The sequence below is a fragment of the Portunus trituberculatus genome, chromosome 42, assembly GCF_017591435.1.
Source record: "Portunus trituberculatus isolate SZX2019 chromosome 42, ASM1759143v1, whole genome shotgun sequence".
Classification (NCBI taxonomy): domain Eukaryota; kingdom Metazoa; phylum Arthropoda; class Malacostraca; order Decapoda; family Portunidae; genus Portunus; species Portunus trituberculatus.
In genome coordinates, this window is record NC_059296.1 from 1990001 (window position 1) to 2017500 (window position 27500).

Below are 27500 nucleotides of genomic sequence, written 5' to 3' on the forward strand. Positions count from 1 at the left end.
TTCAGATTTAGAGAATACAGATAATTTGAGATAAAGATAATCACTAAGAGAAATAAAGAGAATAAAAGAATACTCCCTCGTAAAAAAAAATTTAATCAGAAGTAATAAGTTTAAGTTATGAAATATGAAGGCGAACGAGCTGATGATAGAAAGTAAAGGGAGGAGCGTAAAATAGAAGAAGAATAGAGCAGTCGAACTAACGAGTAAGAAAACTATTGGTACGTGTCGAATAAATGTTGAGATGTCCAAATCTACCTAGACAAAATTAAGCAGCAGATTGGTTGCTTCAGATTTGTAACATAGATGTGAAGGCAAGGTGAGATAAATACCAAGTGAATTAAAGCAACCTGTACAATATCAAACTCCTTAGCTCCACCGGTTGTGAATTTCGACGCACAATTTTTTCTTAACCCTTTCAATACTGAGACACATTTCTATTTTGAGATTTGTGTAAGACTAGACCATTTTATTAACATTAGGAAGGGTCTATGGAGGTCAAAAGATTAATAGCCCCAGTCTTCACTACTTTAATCCTCCACATGAGTTTCTAAAGCTGTATAAAATCACCAGATACTAACCAGAATGAATATGGAAACGCGTCATGGTACTGAAGGAGATAACGCTCACCATTTTATTTTTCCTCTCTCTTTTTTAAATTACCAGATTTCGTTATAATGATTTTTGGTAGGATTATAATTTCTTCCATTTATATACGCGGTCTGCTAAAAAGTAGTGTATAAAATTATACAATAACAATGATTCTTGTGCCTTACTCTGAATTTGACTTTGTCTTCTCTGGTCCAGCGAATCAAATCCCGCGCGCAAATTGACAGTGCCTTGTCCGTCCATGCATCTTTCGGTGTTTGCGCCATTTCAGTAATGTCGTTGGTTATGTAATTGCATGTTAAATGAAAATCAGTATATTTAAACTAAAATGGGGATTTTTTTGTATTTTCATGATTATTTTGAATAAAGAGAAGAGAGCAGCATTGATAAAGGGTGGTACAGCAGCAGTGGCGTGGCTGCGGGACGCTGAGCAAAACAAACAGGACTGAGGCGGCCGGGGAGCTTCCTCCACCATGCTGCCCATCAGGGAGACCTTTGAAGAGGCAGAGCTGACAGGGACCTGTGGCCACAAGTACAAGGCAAGTAGGTGGGTGTGGGGAGGTCGAAGCAACGGCTGTCATGGCCTGTACCCCAGAGTGCACTGGCAGCTTCACCTTCCCTAACCCAAACACCTCCACGGTCTCCACTCTTGTTGTTTCAGAAAGCATCAACACCACCAAACCACTCGCCTCCTTTGTAATGAGTTGTATTTGCTTCGGTGCTGCGTTGTAGATCCTGCTGATCTCAAGTGTGTCTAATTCAGTGCCAATCGAGTTTCCCGCGGAAATTAGGCAATCTTGTCTTGTGGGGCCAGCCAGTGTTTGGGTGGCTTGTGGCCCGCCTGGCCTGTCTGCCCCTGTCATGATTGCCACGCCACCATACCTACTTATGTCATCCTAGTAGGACTAATTCAAGCCAACTGAAAATAGTATTGCGTAAAATAACAAAAGGGACATTTGATACCATTGTGGAGTGCTTTTAGGAAGAAAAAAATAAAGGAGTTTGAAGTGATATAGCCATTATTGATGTACAGTTTTCAATCCATTTCACTGTTGCTTTGGATACATTTAGTCTTTCACCATACTCTCACTTGATGATGAAGCTTTTTTTTCTGGTAGTTTTTTTTACCCGTTTTGAATGAATCTGTACTTCATTTCCGTTGCAATCTGCACTTTTTTATATTCTCCCCTTCTCCATAAAACCATGGTCCATCTCCTCGGAAAGTACTGTATTGCAATGAAAAAAAAATTAAATTAAATAAAAGATAAATAAATAAAACAGACCAAAATGTACCAGAAGGAAATAGTTTCGTTATCACCAGGTATTACAAAAGTAACTTCAAAATTATGGTAAATTTTTCACGGCTCACATCTGGATGAAACTATTTTTTTCTGGTAGATTTCAACCTGTTTTGAATGAATGTGCACTTCACTTCCATTGCAAATTCGTATTTTTTTATTTTATTTTTTTTTTATTTTATTATTTTTTTTTTTTTTTTACTTTTCCCCCATCTCTTACAGAAACACAATTTTGCAGTAAAACGAAGTTTTTTTTTTCTGGTATATTTCACTTGTTTTGAATGAATCTGCACTAACCTAATCTAGTTGAGGTGACACACGTCATGGATGCGTCTTTCTCAGAACAAAATTAACTATCTAACACAATTAAATGGATCTAACCAATGCAAACTAGCCTAACCTGACTAGCAATGCTAAGAAATTAATATAAAGTCATTACCTTGTTGAATCTCCTCGTAAAATCTGGTGATACGGTGGATGTGATCAAGGCGACACCCTGCCTGTTCAGACATCTTCCTTAGACTAAATTCCAATAGAGTAACTTCTCTCCACAAACTGCTCTGATTGGCCAGATTTGTGATGTATTACTTTTATTGATCAGTATCTGCATGCGCAAAAAAAAAAAAAAAAAATCATCATTCATTTCACATGTGCGCAAATAATGTGACAGTACGCACACACGAACGAACGCGCATAAAAGCTTTCCTCACTCTTCAGTCCTCCCTCCTCACCCAGTGCCCATCAGTCCATCACACCGGCAGATGTCACTCGCTCTCTCCAAAAAGTGGTAAATTTTTAAACATTTTTATCGACGTTATAAACAATTTGCGACAGATATGTATGGATTCAGATTACTCAGAGTGAAAACCTCTGTAATTTAGGAAAGGTAACAAAAGCCATGTTGGTATTGAGTAAAATAATACCAAAATTTTGACTGTTGCTGCTTTGGAGAGTACTCGCTGCCACCACTGGTCACCACTGTCTATGCCAGTCTATTGAAACTTATCTCTTTAGCCAAAACTAACCTAACCCTAACTTTAATCTTACTTAACCTAACCTAACCAAGCTAATGTAACCTAGTTGAGGCAACAAGCATTGCTGATACATCGTCCTCAGAACAGGGAGACGGTGGCATAGTGGATAAAGTGATAAATGTGGGATTGGGCAGACGTCCATGCCTAGGTTCAAATCCCACCACATACATACTACTTTGAAGCTATTCCATTTGTTGAGTGGTTTAAAGTTACCTGCATGTCACCATGATACCCAGGTTCTAGGTAGTTACACCAAAGATGTGCTTGGGTGGTGATATGGGTACCACTGAAAATAAAATTGTCTGCGCCACTAATGGGTGGAAGTTTAACAGCGCTTCCCACATAAATTATACTCTTCAAGTTTGCCTACAGGTGCTATAGGCCATAAAAAAAAAAAAAAAAAAAAAAAACTTAATCTAGCCCAATTAAACTAATGGAACCAAAGCAAACTAGCTTTGCCTGACTAGCAACGCTAAGAAATTAATGTGAAGTCATTACCTTACTTTCCTTTGTAAAATCTGGTGATACAATGGAAATAATCGAGGCAACACAGACATCTTCCCATAGACTGGTTCAGTCGCTTCTTCCCACAAACCGCTCTGATTGGCTAGATTTATTGTTTATTATGTTATTGGTCAGTGGTTGCATGCTCATACAAAAGAACCAATCACTGTGATTTATTTCACGTAAATTATATGATATTATCCGTGCATGAATGAGCGTGCCTAACGGTGTTCCTCAGTGCTCGTCAGTCCATCACGTCCATGGGTGTCGCTTGCTCCCCCTAAAATTAAAAGGTAAATCTTTAAAAATTGTTGTCAACGTTGTAGACAGTTTGTGACAGGTATGTACAAGTTCAAATAACTCAGAATGACAAGCTCTATATGATGAGAAGGGTAAGAAAAGCCATGTTGATTATAGTGAGGTTGTAAAAATACCTTACTTTTTTCTTATTTTGTTTATTTATTCTTTATTAGCAATGGCAATTATTTGTTATTTTAATGATATTCTGTTGATAAGAAAAAAAAACATAAAAAATTACTTCTAACTTATAAACATGAGCAAGTTATAAGATCCTATGTATTCATAAAACTTGTAAGGCTAGTGGTTGTTTACTTCCTTATACGTATTTGCAGGTCTGTGATCTTTGTTGATTTTATTACACTAAGCTTTGTATTGCTTGCCAAATTGTGAATAATTCTGTCTTCTTCATATTAAAACAATGATTATAAAATTCAAGTCATTATAAGAAATGAAGCATTATTATGGCACCCACCACTTATGTACGCTGCCAGCAACAGCCCAACAAGTGCCACGATGCATTTGGAAATGACTCGCAAGGGGTGCACAGCAAGAATGCAAAAATTGTATGCACAACACAGGTGTATATTTCCTCACTAGAGAACTGGGCACAATTATCTTGTGGCACACAGGATACCATAGGCACCGAAACTCGTACTTGGTACACCAACATACACAAGCTAAACATGGCAAAGCCTCTCTTAGCTGCACTTCCTTGCAGCTGGTAATCTTCATAGCCACAGAACATCTACTTCATACAATTCTTACTCAAGTCAGCCCTCAGATACACAGCACATATCTCACAGAGGCTAATCTGTTCCTCCTGGCCAGTGGTCCCTCTGGCCTCTGCAACAGCTTGCACAGGCCACCACATGTCCAGGTACCAAATCACTGGTTACCACATGTATATCCAACTGCCACCTCAAGACCTATGGGCACTAAACTTAGCTAGCCACTGCTGCTACCTCAGCTGCTGTGTTCTGCGTTTGCTCTCCTTAAAGCCTCATTGCCAACAGCTTGACTCAGTCGCCTGCCTGCCACAGACAAACTGCCCTGTCTTGTTAGAGGTGATTTGCATAAACTGAAATTGATAAAAATCACAAATTTAGAATACATAAAGCAATAATAATAGGTAAAACAAAAATTAGATTGATAAGATGTACGAATACTGTACTGCTGTACTGTCAAGTGTAGATGACATTTACCATTTTCTCCAAATGTCTTTGTTGTAACTATCTTAGTTTTCATTGGCTTGACACTTCTTAGCACTGCCACTGTCATCACTGGCCTTACTCTTGTAACCAATCATGATTGATAGTCAGAAAATTGGAATGTATAATAAAAAAAAAATGGAGCTGAAAAGAACATTCATTAGCGTGTTGAGACCTGAATAAGAACTACTGTATATAGCACGTCTCTCCTTCACTATGCTTACGCCCAGTATAAGCAGTGACTAAAAGTGTTGCTAGGCAAGAGCCAAACAGCAAATTTGAACCTGCAGTAGAGTGACAAACAGAACTTGGACTTGCAGGGAATCTTGTTCGTATCTCAGGATATTCATGTCAGAGAGCATGTATATTGTTACCTTCATTTACTGTATTAAAAGGTTTTTGGTGATGAAGATATTCTGGAAATGCTTAAAAATTTTTGTGGGGTTAAAGTAATTTTTTTGCCATTTCTTCCATCACCTCTCAAATTAAGTCAATGTGTAACAATGGCCTTTACCAGAAATGACACCCTAAGTAACCTGACTATATATTATACTATCACCTTGTATCATCTTTGTTACATTTACATTCTCCTTGTCAGCTCGTCTGCAGCTCACAGTTTATACATTGAGGTGACATACATACTCTCATAGAATATTCTAAGCTTTCCAATCTTAAGTATGTTTTTTATAATCATCCCAATCAGTTGTATAAGTTATAATAAATCACATGGCTAATGCCAAATTGTGCCTTTTTTTTCCTGCCTATAGCCTATAGTACCTTGAAGAGTATTGGAAACACTGTTAAGCTTCCACCCATTAGTGGTGCAGGCAATTCTATTTATGGTGGTATGGCTTGGGCATGATCCCCTGCATATTCTGGTTAAGGAATGAGGTCAGAAGTTTGTAAGTGTGTAATTTGGAACACAAATTAAAAGGAATGGATTTGAGGACATGACAACTAAAGTATGTACTGCCTGGCCATTGTTCATGTCAAAAGGGTGAATCTACTTTTCCATTCTTCAGGTCCTCAATGTGTACACCAAGAAGGGCACCAATGTGTTCCCACGGCGACGTCTGTGTGAGATTGTGTCAGAGGCTGGCCAGCGTACCATCATCAAAGCCAAGAGCTCTGGGGTGGTTACACAAGTCCTTGTTGCTACTGGGGACTCCATAGCAGATGGGTGAGTGTCCAATGTTATAACATAGCAGAGTTTCTGCTTTGTATATGTGGTGTGTAACATCTCTGTTCACATCTAGAAGGTTCCAGGTTCAAATCCCTGCCAGGAGGGTAATTATTGTGGAATAAGTTTTCTCTTTTATTGAAGCTTTGTTCATCTAATGGTGAATTAGTATAGTCTTTTCCCAGTAGGAGCAGAAGGCTGGAAATGTTTTTTGTGTGTCAGTGTTGGAATACTCCCTGGTACAGTGGAACCATGCGTGCTTTGGGATCCGAGGGGTCTCCAAGCGCACGGGTTCGAATCCTGTCCACGGTCTGAGTGCAGGTTGGGCTTCCTCACTCAGGGCAACGGTTTCCTAGCGGGTAGGCTTTGAGATAGGAGGTACCCCATAAATTCCCGTGAAAAGCCCACATGGTATAAATAAAAAAAAAAGATTTGATCCACTGTACATAGATACAACACCTTAGTGATTTAGGTATTATTGCACACAGATCTAGGGTTTAAATTTAGCAATAGTCTGAGGCAAAATGTAAAATTCATTTTCTTCCATAGCTTTGTTTTTTCTTGCAGAAAATGTGTATGTGTGAGATTTAAGTCAGTGTTTTATAAGTGGAAGAATAACAATCTTATCTTTGTGTTTGTGGTTGTAGATTTGTGTTTGTACTTGTGTGAGTTTGATCCAAGAGACAATCAATTTTCCATACCATGCAATGAAAGGATCAGCAAAACAAGATATCAAATAATTTTGTACACACACACACACACAAAGCCAGCGCTCTAACCACAGAGCTACCAGGCGTGTTGTGTGTGTGTGTGTAATTCACCTTGGTCGCCTGCTGGTCACCCAGCCAGTCTTCCCCATTACGGAGCAAGCTCAGAGCTCATAGACCGATCTTCAGGTAGGACTGAGACCACAACACACTTCACACACCGGGAAAGCAAGGCCACAACCCCTCGAGTTACATCCCGTACCTATTTACTGCTAGGTGAACAGGGGCCACACATTAAGAGGCTTGCCCATTTGCCTCGCCGCTTACCGGGACTCGAACCCGGGCCTCTTGATTGTGAGTCGAGCGTGCTAACCACTACACTACGCGGTGTGTGTTTCACTGTTTGATCTGCTGCAGTCTCTGACGAGACAGCCAGACGCTACCCTACGGAATGAGATCAGAGCTCATTATTTCCGATCTTTGGATAGACCTGAGACCAGGCACACACCACACACCAGGACAACAAGGTCACAAATCCTCAATTTACATCCTGTACCTACTCACTGCTAGGTGAACAGGGGCTACACGTGAAAGGGGAGACACCCAAATATCTCCACCCGGCTGGGGAATTGAACCCCAGTCCTTTGGCTTGGTTAGAGTACTGGCTTCACAAGCCAGAGGACTGGGGTTCGATTCCCCGGCCGGGTGGAGATATTTGGGTGTGTCTCCTTCACGTAGCCCCTGTTCACCTAGCTGTGAGTAAGTACAGGATGTAAATCGAGGAGTTGTGACCTTGTTGTCCCGGTGTGTAGTGTGTGCCTGGTCTCAGGCCTATCCAAAGATCGGAAATAATGAGCTCTGAGCTCAGTGCGAAGGGTAACGTCTGGCTGTCTCATCAGAGACTGCAGCAGATCAAACAGTGAAACACACACACACACACACAGTGTAGTGTAATGGTTAGCACGCTCGACTCACAATCGAGAGTCCCAGTAAGCAGCAAGGCAAATGGGCAAGCCTCTTAATGTGTGGCCCCTGTTCACCTAGCAGTAAATAGGTACGGGATGTAACTCAAGGGGTTGTGGCCTCTTTCCCGGTGTGTGAAGTATGTTGTGGTCTCAGTCCTACCCGAAGATCGGTCTATGAGCTCTGAGCTTGCTCCGTAATGGGGAAGACTGGCTGGGTGACCAGCAGGTGACCGAGGTGAATTACACACACACACACACAGTAGCTCAGTGGTTAGAGCGCTGGCTTCACAAGCCAGAGGACCGGGGTTTGATTCCCCAGCCGGGTGGAGATATTTGGGAGTCTCCCCTTTCACGTGTAGCCCCTGTTCACCTAGCAATGAGTAGGTATGTGATGTAAATCGAGGAGTTGTGACCTTGTTGTCCCGGTGTGTGGTGTGTGCCTGGTCTCAGGCCTATCCGAAGATCAGAAATAATGAGCTCTGAGCTCGTTCCGTAGGGTAACGTCTGGCTGTCTTGTCAGAGACTGCAGCAGATCAAACAGCGAAACACACACACACAAAGCTTTGTGTAGTTGTTAGCGCACTCACCTTACAAACGAGAAGACCCAGGTTTGAGTCCAGGGTGCAGCAAGGCAAATGGGCGAGCCTCTTAATGTTAGCCTTTGTTCACTTGGTAGTAACTAGATATGGGATATAATTGGAGGGATTGTGGCCTCACTGTCCTGGTGTGGTCTCAGTTCTACCAGAAGATCGGTCACTATGAGCTTTGAGCTCTTTCCATAGCAGAAAGGCTGGCTGGGTGACCAGCAAGCAACCATGGTGAATTATTTAACTAGTTTTTTTTTTCCTTTTTATTGGAAACTTTTTATCTTTTTAAAATGTGTTCAGAATGTAGGAATTTACAATTTTATTTGTATTGTTATGTTGGTCTTGCAAGTGGTACATCATTATTTCAAAATGAAAAATCAACATATTAAAGAATAATGTTTAGATAGTAAATTTTGTAATATAAAATAGAATGATGTTCAATCTTTCATTCAAGATGTGAGATTGTGGAAGTAGAGGCTTGTGGACACACTGCCCTCATGGGTAACATCTGCTGTGACTGTGGGATTTTGCTGCGGGAAGAGGACTTACCCAAATCTGAGGCTGTCAGCATGCTCCATTCTGTACCCGATCTCAAAATATCCCGTGGGGTGAGTGTCTGGAATGTTCTGAAAATGAGATGTGTCCTGGATTTCCCTGGCACACTGTTAGACATAACTTGATTTTCATGCCAGTTTGGTCAATTTCTTATAAGGTTGCCAAATAATGAAAGGTAGCAGTACAGTCTCTTTGTTGATGATTGCAGTTGGCAAATAAATTTAGATGATGCAGAGATGATATACCATTGTACTCTTTTGAGTAATTATTATTGTGGGGAAAAAGGGATAGGTGTAAACATTGAAAACAATCATGGAATAAATTATTGTAACCAAACTCTCAAGTCATGATGTTTCTTGAGATGAGTGTTTGGGAGAGAAATGTTAATTAAATAAATATATTTTATTACAGGAGGCACAGAAGCTTGGGCAAGAGGACATAAGAAATCTGTTGAAGCAACAGAAGCTGGTTCTTCTGGTAGATTTAGACCAGACTCTTATTCACACCACTAATGACAATATCCCTGCCAACCTCAAGGTATTATTATTATTAGTTTTTTATTTATTTTATTATTATAATTACTATTATTAAAATAAAAAATATTTTTATTTTTTTATTTATTTTAAATTTATTTATCTATTTATTCATTTTTATATTTATTTTTTATTTTTATATATTTTATTTATTTATTTATATTTATTTATTTAATTTTCATTTTATTTATTTTTTTTTTTCCAAAAAAAGTGATATATGCTCAAAGTATATATTTTTCCTCTCATTCCAGTAACATAATGAAAATTCCTTATTTCAGGATGTTTACCATTTCCAGCTCTCTGCTGGGGGCCCATGGTATCATGCCCGCATCAGACCACACACTAGAACTTTTCTAGAGAATATATCCAAGTATTTTGAGCTCCACATCAGTACATTTGGTGTTCGAGAGTATGCACACCACATTGCACACTTTCTTGACCCTGATCACAAATTATTTGGTCAGCGAATCCTATCTAGAAATGAGTGTTTGAACCTCATGTCCAAGAAGGCCAATCTTGAGTAAGTTTGTGACTTTTCAAATCATATATTCTGTTACCTTTCAAATTGTAAGGTAGCTTCTTTTGAAGAAAAGAAATTCATCAACTAAGACTAATCAACTGGTACTTTAGCAAAGAGTAAATTTATGCATTATTGCTTGGTTTGTTGGATATACTCAAGTAGTAATTAGTTTCTGTTGCTTTTACATACATATATTCTAAACAATATGACTGTTGCTTGTACCATGATCATATTAAATATGTCAGCTTACTCTGCACACTTTCTTAGTTTAGTTAAAGTTTACAAACTGTTGCAATTTACAGCTCCCTGTTTCCATGTGGAGACAACTTGGTTTGCATTATTGATGACCGAACAGATGTGTGGAACTTCTCCCCCAATGTGGTGCAAGTAGCACCCTACCATTTTTTTCGTCACACAGGTGACATTAATGCTCCACAGGGTCTCCAAAAAAAAGAGCGTGATGATCGTGATGGTATTGATTTCAAGAACCTAAAGAAGGAAATTATCAAACCAGTCGGTAAGTGTTCTGTAGTTTCCTGGTGGAAGAAGTTTCAGAAGTACTTTAGTGTTATGACAAATATATGCATACTCATGACAAATTTTTTAAATTAAAAGTTCACCTTTACTTGTTATATTTAGATTGACTTATGGTGATGACAAATTCAAAAACAGTATTGGATGTAAATTTTGTCTGTTTAAGTTCAAGAAAACTTGTGGGAAAAATTAGGGTTTACATACACATCCTCTTCATCTTCATAATCATTTTGAAAGGCACCATACTCATACATACATGTTCATGTAAGTATGAGCATGTTTTTACATACTTGAAGTTCTGTTAGATTACATAATTCTTGGTTCTTTGTATCTAGAAACTATCTTCTACATTTACATCTGGAACTTTACTCACAACCATTTTTATTTCAAGATTACAAATATTTTTCAGTATTTTGCTTCTATTTTATGACTTGTGGTTTCAGTCTCAACGGGAGATGAGAAGAAAGAGGTTGGCAGCTCTGACTTGGATGCTGCTGAAACTCAACCCTCATCACAATCTCCTCCCACGTTTCAGCAAGGAGCCAGTGAAGTCACTGCTGATGGAGAAAGAGGACCACTCTCAGATACAAAGTCTAATGAAGATTCGGGCAATTATAGCGGGTCAGATGATAGTTGGGAATCATCCCCAGAGGTGGTGGAATCCAGTCCAGAGGGCCAGGAATCCAGCCTAGGGGTGCAAGAATCGAGTGCAGAAAAAAATACAAGACCAGAAAATCAAGACTCCAACCCAGAGACCCAAGAATCTAATCCTAAAAAAGAAACTGATTCAGAAGATAAAAAAAATTTACCCTCTTTGGAACCTATGGATTCTAGTATAGGGACCAAGGAAACTACTCCAGAAAAAAAAGAAATATGTTCAGATGGAAATGTTTTATCTACAGATAAAGAAACCGATTCATCTTTAGAGCTGAATCCCGAGTCTCAGCAACTTGGTTCAGAGATTCAGGAACAGAAAAGCACTGAGGTCCACGAGATTCAGGAACAGAAAAGCACTGAGGTCCACGAAGAAGCTAAGGACACAGATTGCAGTAAAGAAAGTGAAAGTGAAGTTACGAAAACTAGTGGAAATAAAGAGGTAGACCAAGTTCAGCATGACCAGGAATCACCCTCTAAAGAGTCTAAGGATCAGCTGACCCAGCAGGAGTCTCAGACCATATCACAGCAGCAGGTGTTTGATGTTGTTGATAATGATGATTACCTGCTATACCTGGAAGACATTCTGAAAAAGATACACTCTGTGTTCTTCAAAGACTATGAGGCAAGCCTTATGGAACAAGATGATGATAAAAAACAAAAGGAACCGATATCAGCACAGAAAGGAGCCACATTGGATCAGAGACCACTTCCAGACCTGAAGAAGATTGTTCCAGGTGTGAAGAAAGATGTGCTGCATGGTGTCAGTCTTGTGTTTTCTGGAGTTGTGCCACAACAAGTTAAGCTGAAGGAATCCAAAGCTTATCTTATTGCCACTGCCTTTGGGGCTACAGTGAGTGATAGGTTGATAGTGCGTGGAGAAGCAGGGATCCCAACCACACACCTGGTGGCAGCTAACAGACACACTGAAAAGGTCAATGCTGCCAGAAAGATGAAGTCCATCAAGGTGAGCAGAACCTTTTTCTGAAACAATTAAACAATGTTGCAACAGACATGGTAAGAACTGTAAAGTGGAATAGAACAGTGAGCATATAATGGATATAGGTACAGAAAGAAGGGTGCTCCTGGTAGATACCTCTCAGTTGTGTTTAGTTTCTGTGGAGAGAGGAGGTAAAAGATCTGACCTGGATAGTTTTATTAATCCTAAGCAATGGTAGTGTTAATGGTGTTTACAGGATCTGATAAATGCAGTTTAAGTTGATATAGGAGTAAAAATCAAACAGGGATATGATAGAAGGCATAGAGAGAATGAGATGAATGAAAACATGGAAAGGAAAGAAGTTTGAGACAACTGCAAGACATAGTGACTGCTGTGGCAGCATAATTTGAATGTAGAGAAAGAAAAGTACATGTTGGATAAGTGATATAAAGGCTATAAAATAATTTTAAACAGGAAAGTATAAATGTGCTGGAGTGGAGGAGGACTTGGTGCAAGTTTTTGAATTGTCAGGGGGGTATGTGACACCTTGAGTTGTAGCATACAAATCTAATTTGATTTATCATCTTGCCTTCAGATTGTGACACCAAATTGGTTGTGGAAATGTACTGAGCGGTGGGAGTGGGTTGAGGAGCGGCTCTTCCCTCTCACCAAGGAGACGGAGAAGGAGGTGCAGCGAGTGCCGCCTCTCCACTGTTCTAACCCGGATGCTGCATGGCTTGCCTCCCATGATCTTTCTGGTCAATCTGAAAATTCAAGATTTCTAGTATATTTTATTGTTCATATTCATGTACATAAAGTTCTATACTTGAGGAAGCAGCTTCTTGCACTTACTTTTTTGCTGAAGCAACATGTCAGCTTAGTGCATTTTAGTAGATGAATATCATTTGACTTCCTTATTCCCCCTGGCTTCTTGTTTATATATACATAAATGATATTATGTATTACTCTGGACTCTCCAGTGGTGTATAGTTCAAGTAACATATAAATTGAATTTGAGGTAGACTATGTAAAAAAAAAAAGTAGGATTAATAATGAACATCCATTTCTAATAATGAACCCCATCATGGCCCCATTAGTATCTGTATCACTCTTACACTACTCAGACCACACGTCTCTATAAATAAGCATTTGTGACATGTCATTGAAGAAACTTATCTTGTAAATGATAGACAAGTGCAACATCTGAACATTCCCTGGATATTAGGACATTGGGTGGATTACAGTAAGAGAAAAATAAATTAAATAATCTTATATTCCCATTTCCAGATCCAGTAGCTCCGCAGAGGATGCGAACTCCCAGTGGTAGCCTCCTACAAGATATCAACCCTCTTGTATACTTAAGCTCAGATGATAAGAACAATATGGAAGATGAAGTAGAGAAAATTCTCAGTGATGACAATGGTAAGTGTATGGCAGCGCAGTTGTTAGATGTAAGTGCTTGACAGTATTGATGCATGGATTACATTCAGATGCTTATTGCATACAAATGCCTTGATTTTATTATTTATCTACAGGATATGTAATTAGGAGGAAGTGAAGAGATTCTTTTCATAATAATTAATTCTGGTTGTGATCTTAACGGTTTATTAGAGTTGTCCCTTCTGTGTGGGATTAGCACTGGGGGATTTATAGGAGTGGCCAGGCTGAGAGGCAAGGTTACTACAGTACTCTCCTCCCCAGAGTTGCCAGGTCCACTGTTTTCCCACCCAATTAGGCCATTTTTCAGCTAAGTGGGCAGGAAAATTGCAATCCTAAAAGTGGCATACAAGTGCAGGAAGTGCAACCCTGCTGTCACCTGACCTCACTTGCCAGTTGAGACTGGGTTATTTAATTACAGTAAGAGAAAAACATGAGAAAAATGCCACCCTGTTCTCCAACACTGTGAAAGCTGTATTGATCATCTGGGGGGGGGGGGGGAGAGAGAGAGAGAGAGAGAGAGAGAGAGAGAGAGAGAGAGAGAGACCTCTGTTGGACTGATAATATGCTACGTCAAGCTTCCCTTGTCCTGATGTGGTGTCGCCTCTGCCAGGCTTCGCCTTCATTCCCAAGAGTAAACGCTTAGATCTTTAACATTTAGCAATGTCCTACATTGTCAGAAATTAGGTCAGGGTGTGAAACACTGTGCCAAGATGCCATACTAATCCAACTGTTTAGGAGACATTTGCGAAAAACAGGGTTACCCAGGCCCTGAAACGCATAGTAGGAAATAGCAAAAGAAGACTGGTATGGAACTATCTGATAGGAGAGGAACAAATAATGAAGTCTAAAGAAGAAAAATGTCTGAGTGATTATACAGGAAAATCTGAACCCTGAAAAACACATAAGCAAGATATTTGGATTATCATATAAAATGTTGATTAATATAAGAGTGGCATTTCAATTCATGGAAAAAGATATGATGAAAAAAATCATCACAAGCATGATACGTCCTAAACTGAAACATGCATCTGTGGTGTGGTCTCCGAGCTCAAAAAAAATATAAGAAGATTAGAACGGATACAGAAGATTGCTACAAAGATGGTGCTGGAACTCAAGGACTTAACATAAGAATGGCTGAAGGAAATGGGACTGCCAACATTACAAGATAAAAGAGAATGAGGAGACTTAATAACAATGTACAAGATAGTCAATGGCATTGAAAAGATAGAATGACAAGAGGTCATGTAAAGATCAGGATGAGGCAGTGTGTGAAGGATATTGGAAAATGCAGTTTTCCTTACACAAAGATGGAGAAGTGGAATGCATTGAATAATGAAGTTGTTACAGCACATAATGTGCATAACTTTATGGAAAAATTGGCTAAATGGAGACAGGACACTACGAGCCCCACTCAAACCCTGTGCGCACGCACGCGCAAGTTGCCAGAGATTTAGTCAGAACAGCAGACTGACAGGCTGCAACCTTGGATGGGAGAGCCCTCACCATGCCCTAGTATTACTGTTGGATTGGATAGAAGAAGAATGAAAATTGGCTGGAGTTTTCCCAGCCAAGATTAATATTGCTGTTTATATTTTATGTATGATCATTATCCCTGGTATTTATTTTACAGTTATAGATTAGGTATATTTTACTTCATATCTCTTTCTTTTCACTCTGACAGCAGTGTATTGGTGCATAAAACTCGCATACTTGGCAGATTCTGAGGGTGAGTCCGAATCTGAAGCATCAGAAGACAATTCAGACTCAAATGACATGGAGGAAGGTGGTGATGAAGATGAAGAAGAGGAGGAGGACTATGAGGATGAGGATGGGGAGCCAAAGAAGAAAAAAAGGAAATCCAATGAGTTGGGAGATGAGGAAGATGAGAATGAAGATGAATTACCCAGTGTTACTTTCCGGCAAGGTGGTCAGCTACCTAGTGATGACAGCAATTCTGAGGAGGATGATGATGATGAAGGAGATTTACGGAGGATGGGAGCTGATCTTGAAAACCTTCTTAATTAAGATAGCTTCCTTTAAGATTCACTGCTTCTCTGTCTTCACTCCTGTGTCTGATGAATCCTAATATGTTTTCTTGTTCTCTTTCCTTTTCCTCTTACGTCTTGCTCTTATCCCCTTCTCTGTCTTTCCGAGTTAGTACAAATGTAAATATTGGTTTTACATGTTTAACAAAGGATTAAGAATAGCTTGTGTATAGGAATGTGAAAAAAATTAAGTGAATGAAGATATTGTACAAAAGGTGTGAAAGTGTAGTCACCCACCCAGATTTTTAACCTTGGAAATTATTACTCATTCATTTCAGAACATTTATTATATTGGTTTTGATGCCTCTTTTTAGGTTGTGTTAAAATATATCCTTCATTTGTGAAGAGATTTAGTTAACATCATTATTGCTCTAGTCATATCTGGACTTGGAGAAATTTATAATAATAAACTTTAATGGCTCACAATTTAAATAAAAAAAATATCAAACAAAAGGAATAGAATATTTGACCATTGAGACAATGTGGATTGACTGAAAGGAAATTTTATTGTTGTTTTGGGTTATACAAAGTTGAAGCAATTTAACTTTGTACTAGTACAAAGAAAGTGCTTTGTGTGGAAGATTGAATGTTAAGGTTCACTAATTGTATATTATGTTGTTCTCAAGACTTGTTAATACTATAAATGTATACTTTATCCTATATGAGTAATATTAAAATTGGTGTAGTAGATAGAAACTAGGTAGGCTACATCTTCCTCAGTCTTCCGAGTAGAAGGATTTACAATGTTCGGACTCATTTTAATGCTATGGTATTGCTATTACATTTTAAGTCCTTTAAACCGTTTTGTTTTGTGATTATTAGAGACAAAGTAAGACTTTATATATTAGATACCTGTTTCTAAGAACTCACCATTATAAAGTTCCCACAGGAAATCAGCCTTTCACCTCTCAAAAGGAAGACTGGGAAACATTGAGGAAGAACTGTGACAACAATAAACTGAAATAGCAGTGATTTGTACTTTAGTTATGTCAGTAACAACTGATTCTCATTGACAAACATTTCATGGTATCACAACTACTTCCATTCAGGCCCAATGTGAATAGGACATCTTGCAATTCTCCAGATTTAAAAGTGCCAAGACAAAGTGGAAACATTATGGGGGATATGCAAGGCCCAAGAATGCCAAAGGAGTTTGTGGTTTACTTTACAAAACCAATTTCATATGTCCACCAGAGGCAGAATGTGTCATTAGTATCATCAATGTGTACATACCTGCCTTGTGTGAAGCAGAAATAGATGTTCATCCATGAGACTAAGGTGCCATATTGCTATTATTATTTATGGAACAGTATCTCTAAAACAAGTTTCAAGTTGTTGAAATGACAATTTCCTAGAACTAACTGAAATAATGTCTATTTATGAATTTCTCACCCTATGAAATCTTGAATCATGTAGTACAAGAATGATTTGCCTTATATGGTACAAATAGAAGCAAGGTGACCAATTTTTATCCCCCCACCATAGCCTCAAGCCATCAATATTACAGGGATCTCAAAATTGTTAATTATTTTTTAACAGATATGTGATGTAGTACTATACATTACCTAAAAATGTAGATGCTCAAAATTCATCTACCACTAATTATATTATAGTATTCACTCAGAAGTTCACTCATCTCAATGCAGCAATTTTTGTCTTTTTATTGGCTAGAGCTCTAGTCTGAGTGTTTTGATAGCTATATGGTACCTTTTACCAGACATTGCTAAAACTTGTGGTATAATCCTTGGTGAATTATTTTGACAATATTCAAACAATTCATGTCTTAAAGGGTGAGACAATAATAAACAAATTTCAATCATTTTGTGTGTGAAGTAATATAATTTCAGTAATTCAAAACAACTTCACATATAAACGGTGATAACAGTACACTCCATCTTACTGAAGTATATTTGAGAGCTCTGCTTAATTTTCCTGCAATAGTTTGAGATTGCCTAAATAGGGATGTGAGCTTTATATCTAATATAGTCAGTGATGACACACTCCCACTTCAGATGGACATATGAAATAGTATAATGTAAGTTTACAACACCAGACTTACCCACAGTACCTGGTGCCACTCAACACTTGTCTGCAGAAACAGCTGGATGGATGCACTCAAAGTTCAATTCAGAATTCCCATCACCACCTTGAGAATAACAAAAATGGTTGAGTCCTCTAGCCCAGGTAGAATCTAGAAAATGGAAAATTCAAATGAGTATGGTATGATAGGAATATAAAACAAAAAGAAAGAATACATACGATAGCATATAGCCTAATGGAGTATACCATCAACCTTCATTTCTGAAAGAGACCATTGACCCCCACTAGTACTAAAATTGTTTCTGAAATGGAAGCATTATCTGGAAATATTTACTCTAACTACTTTTGCATTACCAAAAAATTTTATTTTTATCTTCATTCCACTTTTACACTCTTATAATAGCAAACAACATAATTATGAAATATTTATATCTTCAGGAAATAGAAGTAACCAAGACAAGGCACACCTTGTATGTGCTCACACACACGCACACTGATTGTTTTTGTATCAAAATTTTGGATTTATCAGTTATCAGTCTTGATAAATTCATTGCCAGTTTTGATTATTGGCTATCACCAATAAGGTTATTATTCATTTATCAGTTATCATGATAACTTTTCTTCATTGCACCCAGCTATGGCATTCATATATAATAACTTACCCTTTTAGAGTAACTGGGGCAAAGAATATGTATGCCCTTTAAGAAAAGTACAGCAGTTCAGATGTTTTTTTTTTTTTTAAGAGTACAACAAGTAATGCTTGAAACATACACCATTAGGATTCAAGCATCATGTGTCTTAGATACGAGCAAGTTTCAGATAACCAGTTGCTAGTTGGCACTTGGCACTAATTAGGATTATTTTTATTACAGCTAAATGCATGATGTTTTTTAAAGGCACGATTTTTGTATGGTACTTTCCTGATGGGTGGGTGGCTGTTCAAAGTTTACTTACGCATATATAGGAAAGTTTTCCATAATGTATTTCATATTCTAAAACTAAATGAAAATTTATTTTTACATTTGATATTTAGAGTATTGTTAAGCTATCATGTTGCCCTTGCTCATAGATATTTGTAACTATTTGTACATATTTATTTTGTAGGTACATGCAAAAAATATATATCAGATAAGAAAAAGATTCCTGTAGAACAGGCATAGATTGTTGTGTGAATGTTGTAAGAATGATAACTCGTTTGAGGAAAGTGACATTCTTGCTGTATATACTCATGTATATTTCCATTTTTCAGACAAATCCAGGCATTAAACCTTTTGTAGGTTTCATTTTCAGGAGACTAATTATTAAAGCTTCAGTAATGTACCTGTGATTTAAAGGATGTTATTCTTTAATTTAGGTTGAAGTTTGCAATTACTTAATATTTTCACTGAAGCTGGATCTCGGGCTCCTGCCCTGGTAAGAAGGATATCATTGATTGGTTACACACTTCTCCCACCAACTCTCAGGGCCAGCCTACATGTTTCATGCTCCAAGAATGTTATTTTATCTGCTTTAGCACATTTTGTACACAAGACTCATCAATGGTTGCAGAAGCCGTGTGTTTAACAAACTTATTTTCTATAACTTTCTACCTTTGATCAGTAGTGTGTGAAAGCATTCAGAATGAGATTACTTCATATGATCAGTAGTGTGTGAAACCATTTAGAATGAGATTACTTCATCCTTTAGGATTTTAGATGGTGTGGTCTACCTATCTATATTGTAGATAAAATATTGTAGATAAAATAACAAATTAGCAAAACAATCCACAACCAAGCACAATCTGACTGCACCACACCATGTTTCACATTCAGGAATTTTTTAACTGAATATCATCCATCCTTACCAAACTTGGAGCCAAGTATTCAGCTTAAGGGAATAGATTATAGTTTGTTGCAGTTTGCTTGAAAATTCTTCAATCTCAATATTTTGGTCAGAACAAGTGAATATAAAGGTAGAAAAGTAAAATGAATTATAGTCCATTGTACATTTTCTGTGTGTATCTACTTAACGGTTGTCATTGTTCCCACAACACGAAAAATACAAAATCATTTATGTTCATAGTCCTATTGAAAGTATAAAGTTACGATAGCAAAAATTAATGTAAGCAAGGATCCAAAGGAAATGTAAACAAAAAGGAAGATGTGAGCATAGAATTATCTATGTACTCTATTTGTAAATAAGTGGGTGTGGGGACGTGAATTCTCACATTATGGAAAAAAAAAAGTTACTTGATTTCTTTTGGAGGTTATGGAAGAAAATGATAAGACTGAATAGCTATTTGATTTTATACTTTTGTATTGTACATTTACTTGAATATGTTGTCTTATAATAAAACCTGAAGGATTCTTAGATCATTATTAATTTTAAATAGCCTTACACATGTATTATCAAAGGATTATGTGATAAGTTACAGTTTAGTTGGTCCTTACTAGATGTAGCTATGGCTCTTCAAGATTTAAGTGTGATTTTTGCATGACTGGTGGTATGTCAGATTTCATTGTCCACAATCTAATTGTTAATGTTAAGCTGAAAACTGTTTGGTTGCTTATTTCTTCTTCACTAGAAAAAAATAAAAAAATAAATGAAATGGGTATTTACTGTGATGTATTTGTAATACAAATATGTAATAAATACACTGCAGACCTCATCAACACACATTTCTCTCTCTCTCTCTCTCTCTCTCTCTCTCTCTCTCTCTCTCTCTCTCTCTCTCTCTGACATAAATGACATGTGCAGAACTGTATAAGTCCATTTTTTGGCCATTTAATTGTTTGTTGATTGGGACACTTATGAATCCATTTTGTATTTATCTATAAATAGGTGAACAAGGGCTATAATATTCAAGGAGACAAACCTAATTTGTCTCTATTTGGCCAAATATGCATGTAACAAATAAGTAGTTCTAAAATCTTTAAACCATTATAAAAAGTCAACTTCAAGTAAAGTATTGGCTATCATTGTTGGAATAAAATGTTTGCAGTTGTATGAATAAATCTTCAGTATCTCAAAAATGAGATAAGCAGATGGTACTTGTGTAGCATACTATGTCATCAATACAAGAGGCAAATAATTAGATGAAGATTGTGAAAAATGGGGAGGTAACTTAAGTTTGTATATCAGGCAAATAAAAGGGAAACAAGCTGATGCAAGGTATGTACTACATTCCTCGACTTTTCAGTAAAAAACCATCTTCAGAAAGGATGAGTTACAGATGAGTAGCATAGCAATATACATGTATACTTGTATACAAAGAAGCAGCTCAGCCTGCTTGTCCATGCAGTAGAACAGGCTGTGACTGGTGAAGGCCAGACAAGGCAAGCCTGGCTGTGGCCAGAGACAAACAGGGGAGGAGCAATGTATTTGTTGCGAGCCACACCCAAGCTCACCTTGTCTGGCTTCCACCTATCACAGCCTGTTCTGCTGCATGGACCTGCCGGCTGAGCCGCTTCTATGTTGTATAACTGAAACGTCAAGGAATATAGTACACTCCTTGCATTAGCTTGTGTTTCCCCACCACCCACTCGACTTATTAAATTCGGCTCTACAATAATGAATCACTATTTGCATCTTTGTTGTTTTTATTAATACACTGAGCATTTTATTGTAACAATGGAGTAGAACACTGATAAATGAACCAAACATTCCTCAACTTGTATTTATGTGAAGATATTTATATGTTCAGTAATTCACCTCGAATATATAAAGACATTTGTTGTGTTACACATACATCTAAGATTGGAGACGAGCAATTATACTGTATATTATAATAACAGGGAACCTGCATTCAACTAACAGCTGTTTTGATTTAAGCCACTGAGTTGACTATTGTTGCTTAAATTCATATATGTTAACCTATCCACTATCTTCTGTTAGATAATTTCTTTCTGTATTCTTGAGAGAGCAATACCTGCACACTGGATTCCCACTAATAATTAATCACCATATCTTAATGAGAAGCTTATTCATGATAAAGTCAAAAGAACAAGATTTCCTGGTGGTGTTTGGAAAAGTTGTCATTTTGTGTGACGTGTGGTGTGGAGCTGGGGAGTTAAGATGGGCTTTGTTTTGAAATTATGTAGTAGTATTGTATTTTATGCTTCCAGTTCATGCTTTTTTTTTTTTATTCTAAAATTCATTTTTTGGCACTGGGTTTTCTCAGTGTACTTTTATAAGTTTAAGATTACATTAGTACCAAGACTTTAGTGTGATTTATTCATGAGGAGCTTCTTAAGAGGAAAGCCTGTACGTATATGTACTTGATAATGTCATAACTATGCACTCAAATTACAATTTTCCTGTCAGTGAGACCTTGTTACATTCTCGCAATCATCTAACGGCAGTCCTGTGCTATGCTATTCTCAACATTCTATATACAAGTATTCTCTTTTGTCCAGCCTTGCCATTTCCTTGATTTACAGCCTCCTCTCCATTTACTCCAGTTTACATTCTTCTTTAATACCATTTCTCTTCCCATCCTACATAACTTCAAATCCACTCCTATTGAAACCTTCCATCTAATTTCCCCTGCTCCTGATTTTCTTCAAGAACCACCACCACTTTCAGTCACACCAAGGAAATGGATTATATATATGGTGGAGATTCAGAAGGATACAATTACATATGGACTGTAATGTTACTTGTTGCTCATGATCATTTCATTTACTCCTCAAGTTCACAAAAATATAATACATGGGTACATGTGATGTTATTTTTTAAATAAATGAAATTGTCACTTAAATACTATACTAGTTTTCCTAAAGTATCAGTAAAGGATATGAAAGTATTCCTATCTGTGTTGATTTATGGAAAATTGTTAAATAGGAGTGATACATGTTCATAACTTGGTACCTGCTATACTAATGAAAATTAGGAATTGGATTTTTTTTACATGTTAATGTATAGTGGTAATTGATAAGGGTCAACTTTATCCATATTACTGAGATTACTCAGTCTGTCTGTTTCATGTTTTCAACAATAAAGCTGAAGTAGGGGATAAAACATTCATTATCCATTACTAAATGGCCAATAACTCTTAATGAAAGAAATAATAATTAGTGAACATTAATATAATGTACTATATTAAAACTTACAGAAAATGAGATTCCAAGAGCCAGAACATATATGTACCTGATGATTATTAGGATGTTTCCTACTTCAAAACTAAAGATGTAAGTATGAAAATAAATGGATAATATATACGTGCCACGTGATAGGTAGCATGTTTCTGTAGCCATAGACTCTAAAGTACCCACCTTTGTCAGATGGTAATATCCTTTATTGTGGAGTTGCATCTTAGAGTATCTTGAGTCACAAACTATCAACATCCTTTTATAAGGTTTCACTTCACGCTGGACTGTTTCGGCTTATCTTTAATATTTTCTCTCAAAGATTAATTTTTCTTTTCTTGCAGACTAGAAGAATACTGGCGAGTTGTTTTCCTTGAATGTATGAATGAACAAATCTATGAAATGAAGCCACGAAACGTCTGTGAAGCTCTAAATAAATGTTATCAACATTTCACAGAATCATCACTTTAAATATGTATACTAAACAAGAACGTAGCCCAAGCAAGCGTAATTAATCTAACTTAATCTGACTATTGCCTAATCTTATGAAAAAATTGAGTGTGAAGTCATTGATGGTTCGATCTGTATCGATGTTGAACAATTATCATCATCTTGATTCAATTTACCCTCCTCCACACATAAATCGCATTCCCAGGTGCTGTTCTTTATAAAAGAGTGAGCAGATTTACTTCCGTTCTTATGTTTCATTATTGATTGAGTATATGCATTGAACTATCGTTATTGTCGTTTGGGGCTTGAATATGTACAGTAGTTTAAACATCGCAATTGATCCCACTAAAGCAGCCTTAGGAGAGACATATATAAACACCTAAAATTCATAAGGCAGGGATAGTAATTATTTCCGAGGTGGTGACAGCAGAGAGGAGACATTTACGCATCAAACGTTAAGACGCGCATTTTACCTTCATCTCGATCTCATACGCATCGCCTCTAAAAACTCACACATTTTTATAAATATTTCCAAAATATTCTTTTTAACATATTATCCGAGGTAAACTGTAAAACCGAATTTTACGGATTACAAAACGTCCGCTTTACTTCATTTATAAGCCTTCACCTGATTGGTCGATACAAACAACCAGCAATCACTATGTAGGTAACATACCAAAACAGCAACCACAAGTCTTCAATCCTCACCTCCATCATTACCCGTGCATAGAGGGAAACAGTTCTTGGAGAGTGGCAGTGATCTCATCGAACTTCTATTTGTGTAAGCTTTTTTTTTTTCTTTATAATTCATTATTAGGGTCCCAGATGTGCTCTTTTTTCCCTTACCAACTCCAATATCTTCTCTACATCTGGACACCACATTTTCAAACCTTTCTCCATGGCGTCACAATGTAAACAAAGTCGCAAATCGACTGAACAAGACCAACATGTCGGTCTTGCTATGCGACTGATTTTTCCAGCACTGGTATTCAGTCGGAAACTCTACCGACTTGCAATTTCGATCGCATACTGACACGTGTGAACCCGCCTAGCTTTACTCACACGTAGAAAATATTGCCAAGTGCACTACCTACAATAACGGTATTACCTAAATGCGAGAGGTTGCTTGTGGTGCTGGCGCTATTGCTCCCATGTCGTCGTGATACGTATGGTTAGCCAGAGAGCACATTGAGACGCAGGGCAGAATAAAGTAGGACAATCACAGGGTAGGGCAGGAAGGGGCAACGCAGCAACATAGGCGTACGGTGCACGTTAAAAAGTATAGCAGTCTGTTGTTCTGTGCCAGTCCTGTGGCCATGACTGTTCAAGATTATCTATGAGCTAAAAAAATAAATAAATAATAATAATAACAATAATAAACATCAAATTGACTCACATATCAACGCAAAGCCTATTATCTCAGTCGCATACCGTATGCTAGTACTTCATGATAATTACCATATTACAGTATTTTCACCATTGTAGATTGTAGCGTGGATGCAATTTTGGCCCACATTTCGTCTTTATTAGCTCTTCATGAAGTCAGGTTGCCTGCCTGTCCAGCTGGGCACTAAAATCCGGTTGATTCGATGAAAAAAATACTGAAGTTGTTTTCCTTGAAGGTATGAATGGACTTTATAACGAGTTATGTAAGTACTGCCTGTTTGAAGTACTCGTTTTTCAATCCAGCCCGTTTCGTCCACTCTTTTTGAGATCCAATCACAGCCGCTCTTTCGAGTGTGAATATTAAGATATTAGTACCCACGAAACGCACAGCTTATTATACGCACGCCACGAGTCATTATTCATAGACTGTTAATATTAATTGATAATGGGTACTACTATAAACTATAGTTTACCTGACTGTCCTAGTCAACAAGATGCACAATTAAGCACTTTTAGATTCGCTCAGTAGGTATATCACCAAATATTTGAACTTGCCTTAGCACGCAGACACAAATCTATTTCAATTTCACAGGTATCTCTACCTCAATACCCTCATCACCAGTGGAATCCTGATTGTCCAACCACCACTCGGTCATCTCAGCAAACTAAACCAATCAAACATTTACAGTATCAGGAACCCATATACCTATATGTTTTTTTTTAAGCTAGTATAGTTAACGGTAATTCTTAAGAAATACACCTCCACACATATCTTATTAATATTTTCCCCTCTCCTCCAACAAGCTTGGGGGCACGTGGGGAACTTTTTTTTTTTTTTTTTTTTTTGGGGGGGCATATTTAAGTGGTATATGGAGTCTGAAAATCTAGGGAAATTTCCCTAGATGTAAAAAATCTTACAGGGAAATTTTCCTAAAAAATGCCAAAAAATCCCTATATATTAAAAACTTCGATTTTCTTCATAACCTATCGGGGGCCTGTGCCCTCATCGACCCCCATTTAGGCACTGAACGAACAATTTCTAACATAACCTAACCTAGCGGGGGAGCTGCGCCCCCGTTGACCACCTTTTGGCACTAAACGAACAATTTGAGTGATATATGGACTTGAAAAATCTAGGGAAATTTCCCCAAATGTTCGAAAATATCCCTAAATATAGGTAAGTTTTACATAACCCTCCCCTTACAACAATAACCTAACCCTAATATAAACCTAACCTAACGTAATCTAACCTAACCGGGGAGGGCTGCGCACCCCCGGACCCCCCCTACAACACTAACCTAGCCTTAACATAAACCTAACCTAACCAGGGGACTGCGCCCCCCCCCCACAACACTAACCTAACCCTAACATAAACCTAACCTAACGTAACGTAACTTAACCATAGTATAAACCTAACCTAACGTAACCTAACTTAGCCGGGGGGGTGCGCCCCCCCGACACCCCCTGGAACACTAACCTAACCCTAACATAAAGCTAACCTAACGTAACCTAACCTAACCGGGGGGCGCCGCCACCCCGGACCCCCCACTGCAACACTAACCTAATCCTAACATATTGTGACAGAGTATATATGGAAACAAACTAGAATTATGGCCACTACATGACTCTTTATGCATCGAAATGTGTCAAACTTACCCAGACTGAAGAAATGTTGCAGCTTGTGTTGATATTTGCGGGGACTTATTGGAGGAGTGTGGGGAAGGCCGGTGAGGGTTGTAGAGTCTGGCAGTGTGCTGAAGGAAGACGTGAAATCTTTTGTTGGGATCTTGATGGGCCATGATAAACATGGACCTTGCCAAATACCCAACAAAATGCTTCTTACGTCTTCCGTACAGCGGCACCTTTGCCTTAACTTCCCGCCACAGCCTCTCTACTGTGTTGGTGTGAGTCGTGGGATCAGCTGGATCTACGAAGTAACTTTACCGAGTGATTGACAGTCGTGTCGGAATCCTTCCTCTTGTAAGCATTTGTATGCTTTCCAACAGTCCGAGATGATGGTGGTCCCCGGCTCTATTCTTTCCTTTATGATGTTCAGTAGTGTAGCACTATCACGCTTTTCCACCGGCACCATGAAGCAATCTCGTGTTTCACGACACAGTCCGCCAAACACCCACTGTCCGTCCACTACTCTCTTCACGTTGTATTTTCTTTTACCAAATTTGCTTTCGTCGATCTCCACGATTTTTCCTTCGCCCCCTATCTTTCCATCACGTCCTCAAACACCAGTCCACCAGCACCTCCCGGCTGAAGCTTGCCCAGTCACATATGGAGTGGTTGGTGAGGCCAAGTTCGCTTCTGATAAAAACATATGAGAAGCAGTCCCGCAAATACGCGTTGACAAACACGAGAATCGTCTCTATGTCAAGTGAGGAAAGTCACAGCCAGAAATGTGAATCGTTGGCAACGCTCCTCAACGCTCGAGTTCACCAATAATTATTATTGCCAGCGCTATCATCACCACCGCCAAATGTGTATTATGTCTTCGTTGATTTTTTTTTTTCAAGAGCATTTCTGCAACACGTATTAAGTCATTCGATGCTCCCCTACCCAGGAATCCTGATATCCTACAGATCTCGAAGATCGTTGGGCATGAGATTATCATACACAACGTAAGCTACCCGTTGTTCTCGTCTATCTGTCTCTTCTCTTTTCCTTCTCATGGCACCGTCATGCATAGTGCTTACTGTCATGACATAGGTGATGGCAAAATTAAGATATTAGAAATTAATATAATTAGGAAGAAATGAGCAACTGAGTAAATAAATAATCACAATGACTAATGACGATAATAATAACAATAATAATAGTGGTACTACTACTACTACTACTACTACTACTAATAATAATAATAATAATAATAATAATAATAATAACATGACTAGTTATGAATAATTCTGGAACTTAATATGGATTCAATTCAAATTAAA

At 38.0% G+C, this 27500-nt stretch overlaps 2 protein-coding genes and 1 pseudogene across 3 annotated transcripts in view; 2 read left to right on the plus strand and 1 right to left on the minus strand.

Annotated features, from left to right (window-relative positions):
* The first annotated feature begins 966 nt into the window (after positions 1 to 966).
* LOC123517459 (RNA polymerase II subunit A C-terminal domain phosphatase-like) lies at positions 967 to 22643 on the plus strand. Of its 2 annotated transcripts, none has more exons than XM_045277534.1 (10): positions 967 to 1145; positions 5973 to 6130; positions 8844 to 8997; positions 9356 to 9481; positions 9756 to 9997; positions 10300 to 10514; positions 10975 to 12152; positions 12721 to 12883; positions 13413 to 13547; positions 15247 to 22643. In XM_045277534.1, exons 1-10 carry the CDS (start codon positions 1080 to 1082, stop codon positions 15588 to 15590), a joined length of 2781 nt encoding a protein of 926 aa, XP_045133469.1. In that variant the 5' UTR covers positions 967 to 1079; the 3' UTR covers positions 15591 to 22643. The 2 variants fall into 2 exon arrangements, with proteins under 2 accessions (XP_045133469.1, XP_045133470.1); XM_045277535.1 differs by having other exon boundaries at positions 971 to 1145; positions 15283 to 22643.
* LOC123517730 lies at positions 17670 to 27248 on the minus strand (annotated as a pseudogene).
* The window catches only part of LOC123517731 (putative deoxyribonuclease TATDN1), a 3233-nt gene continuing 2824 nt past the window's right edge, over positions 27092 to 27500 (plus strand). The window contains exon 1 of the mRNA XM_045278136.1: positions 27092 to 27182. The gene's annotated coding sequence lies outside the window, so the exon portion shown is untranslated. The remainder of the gene's footprint in view (positions 27183 to 27500) is intronic.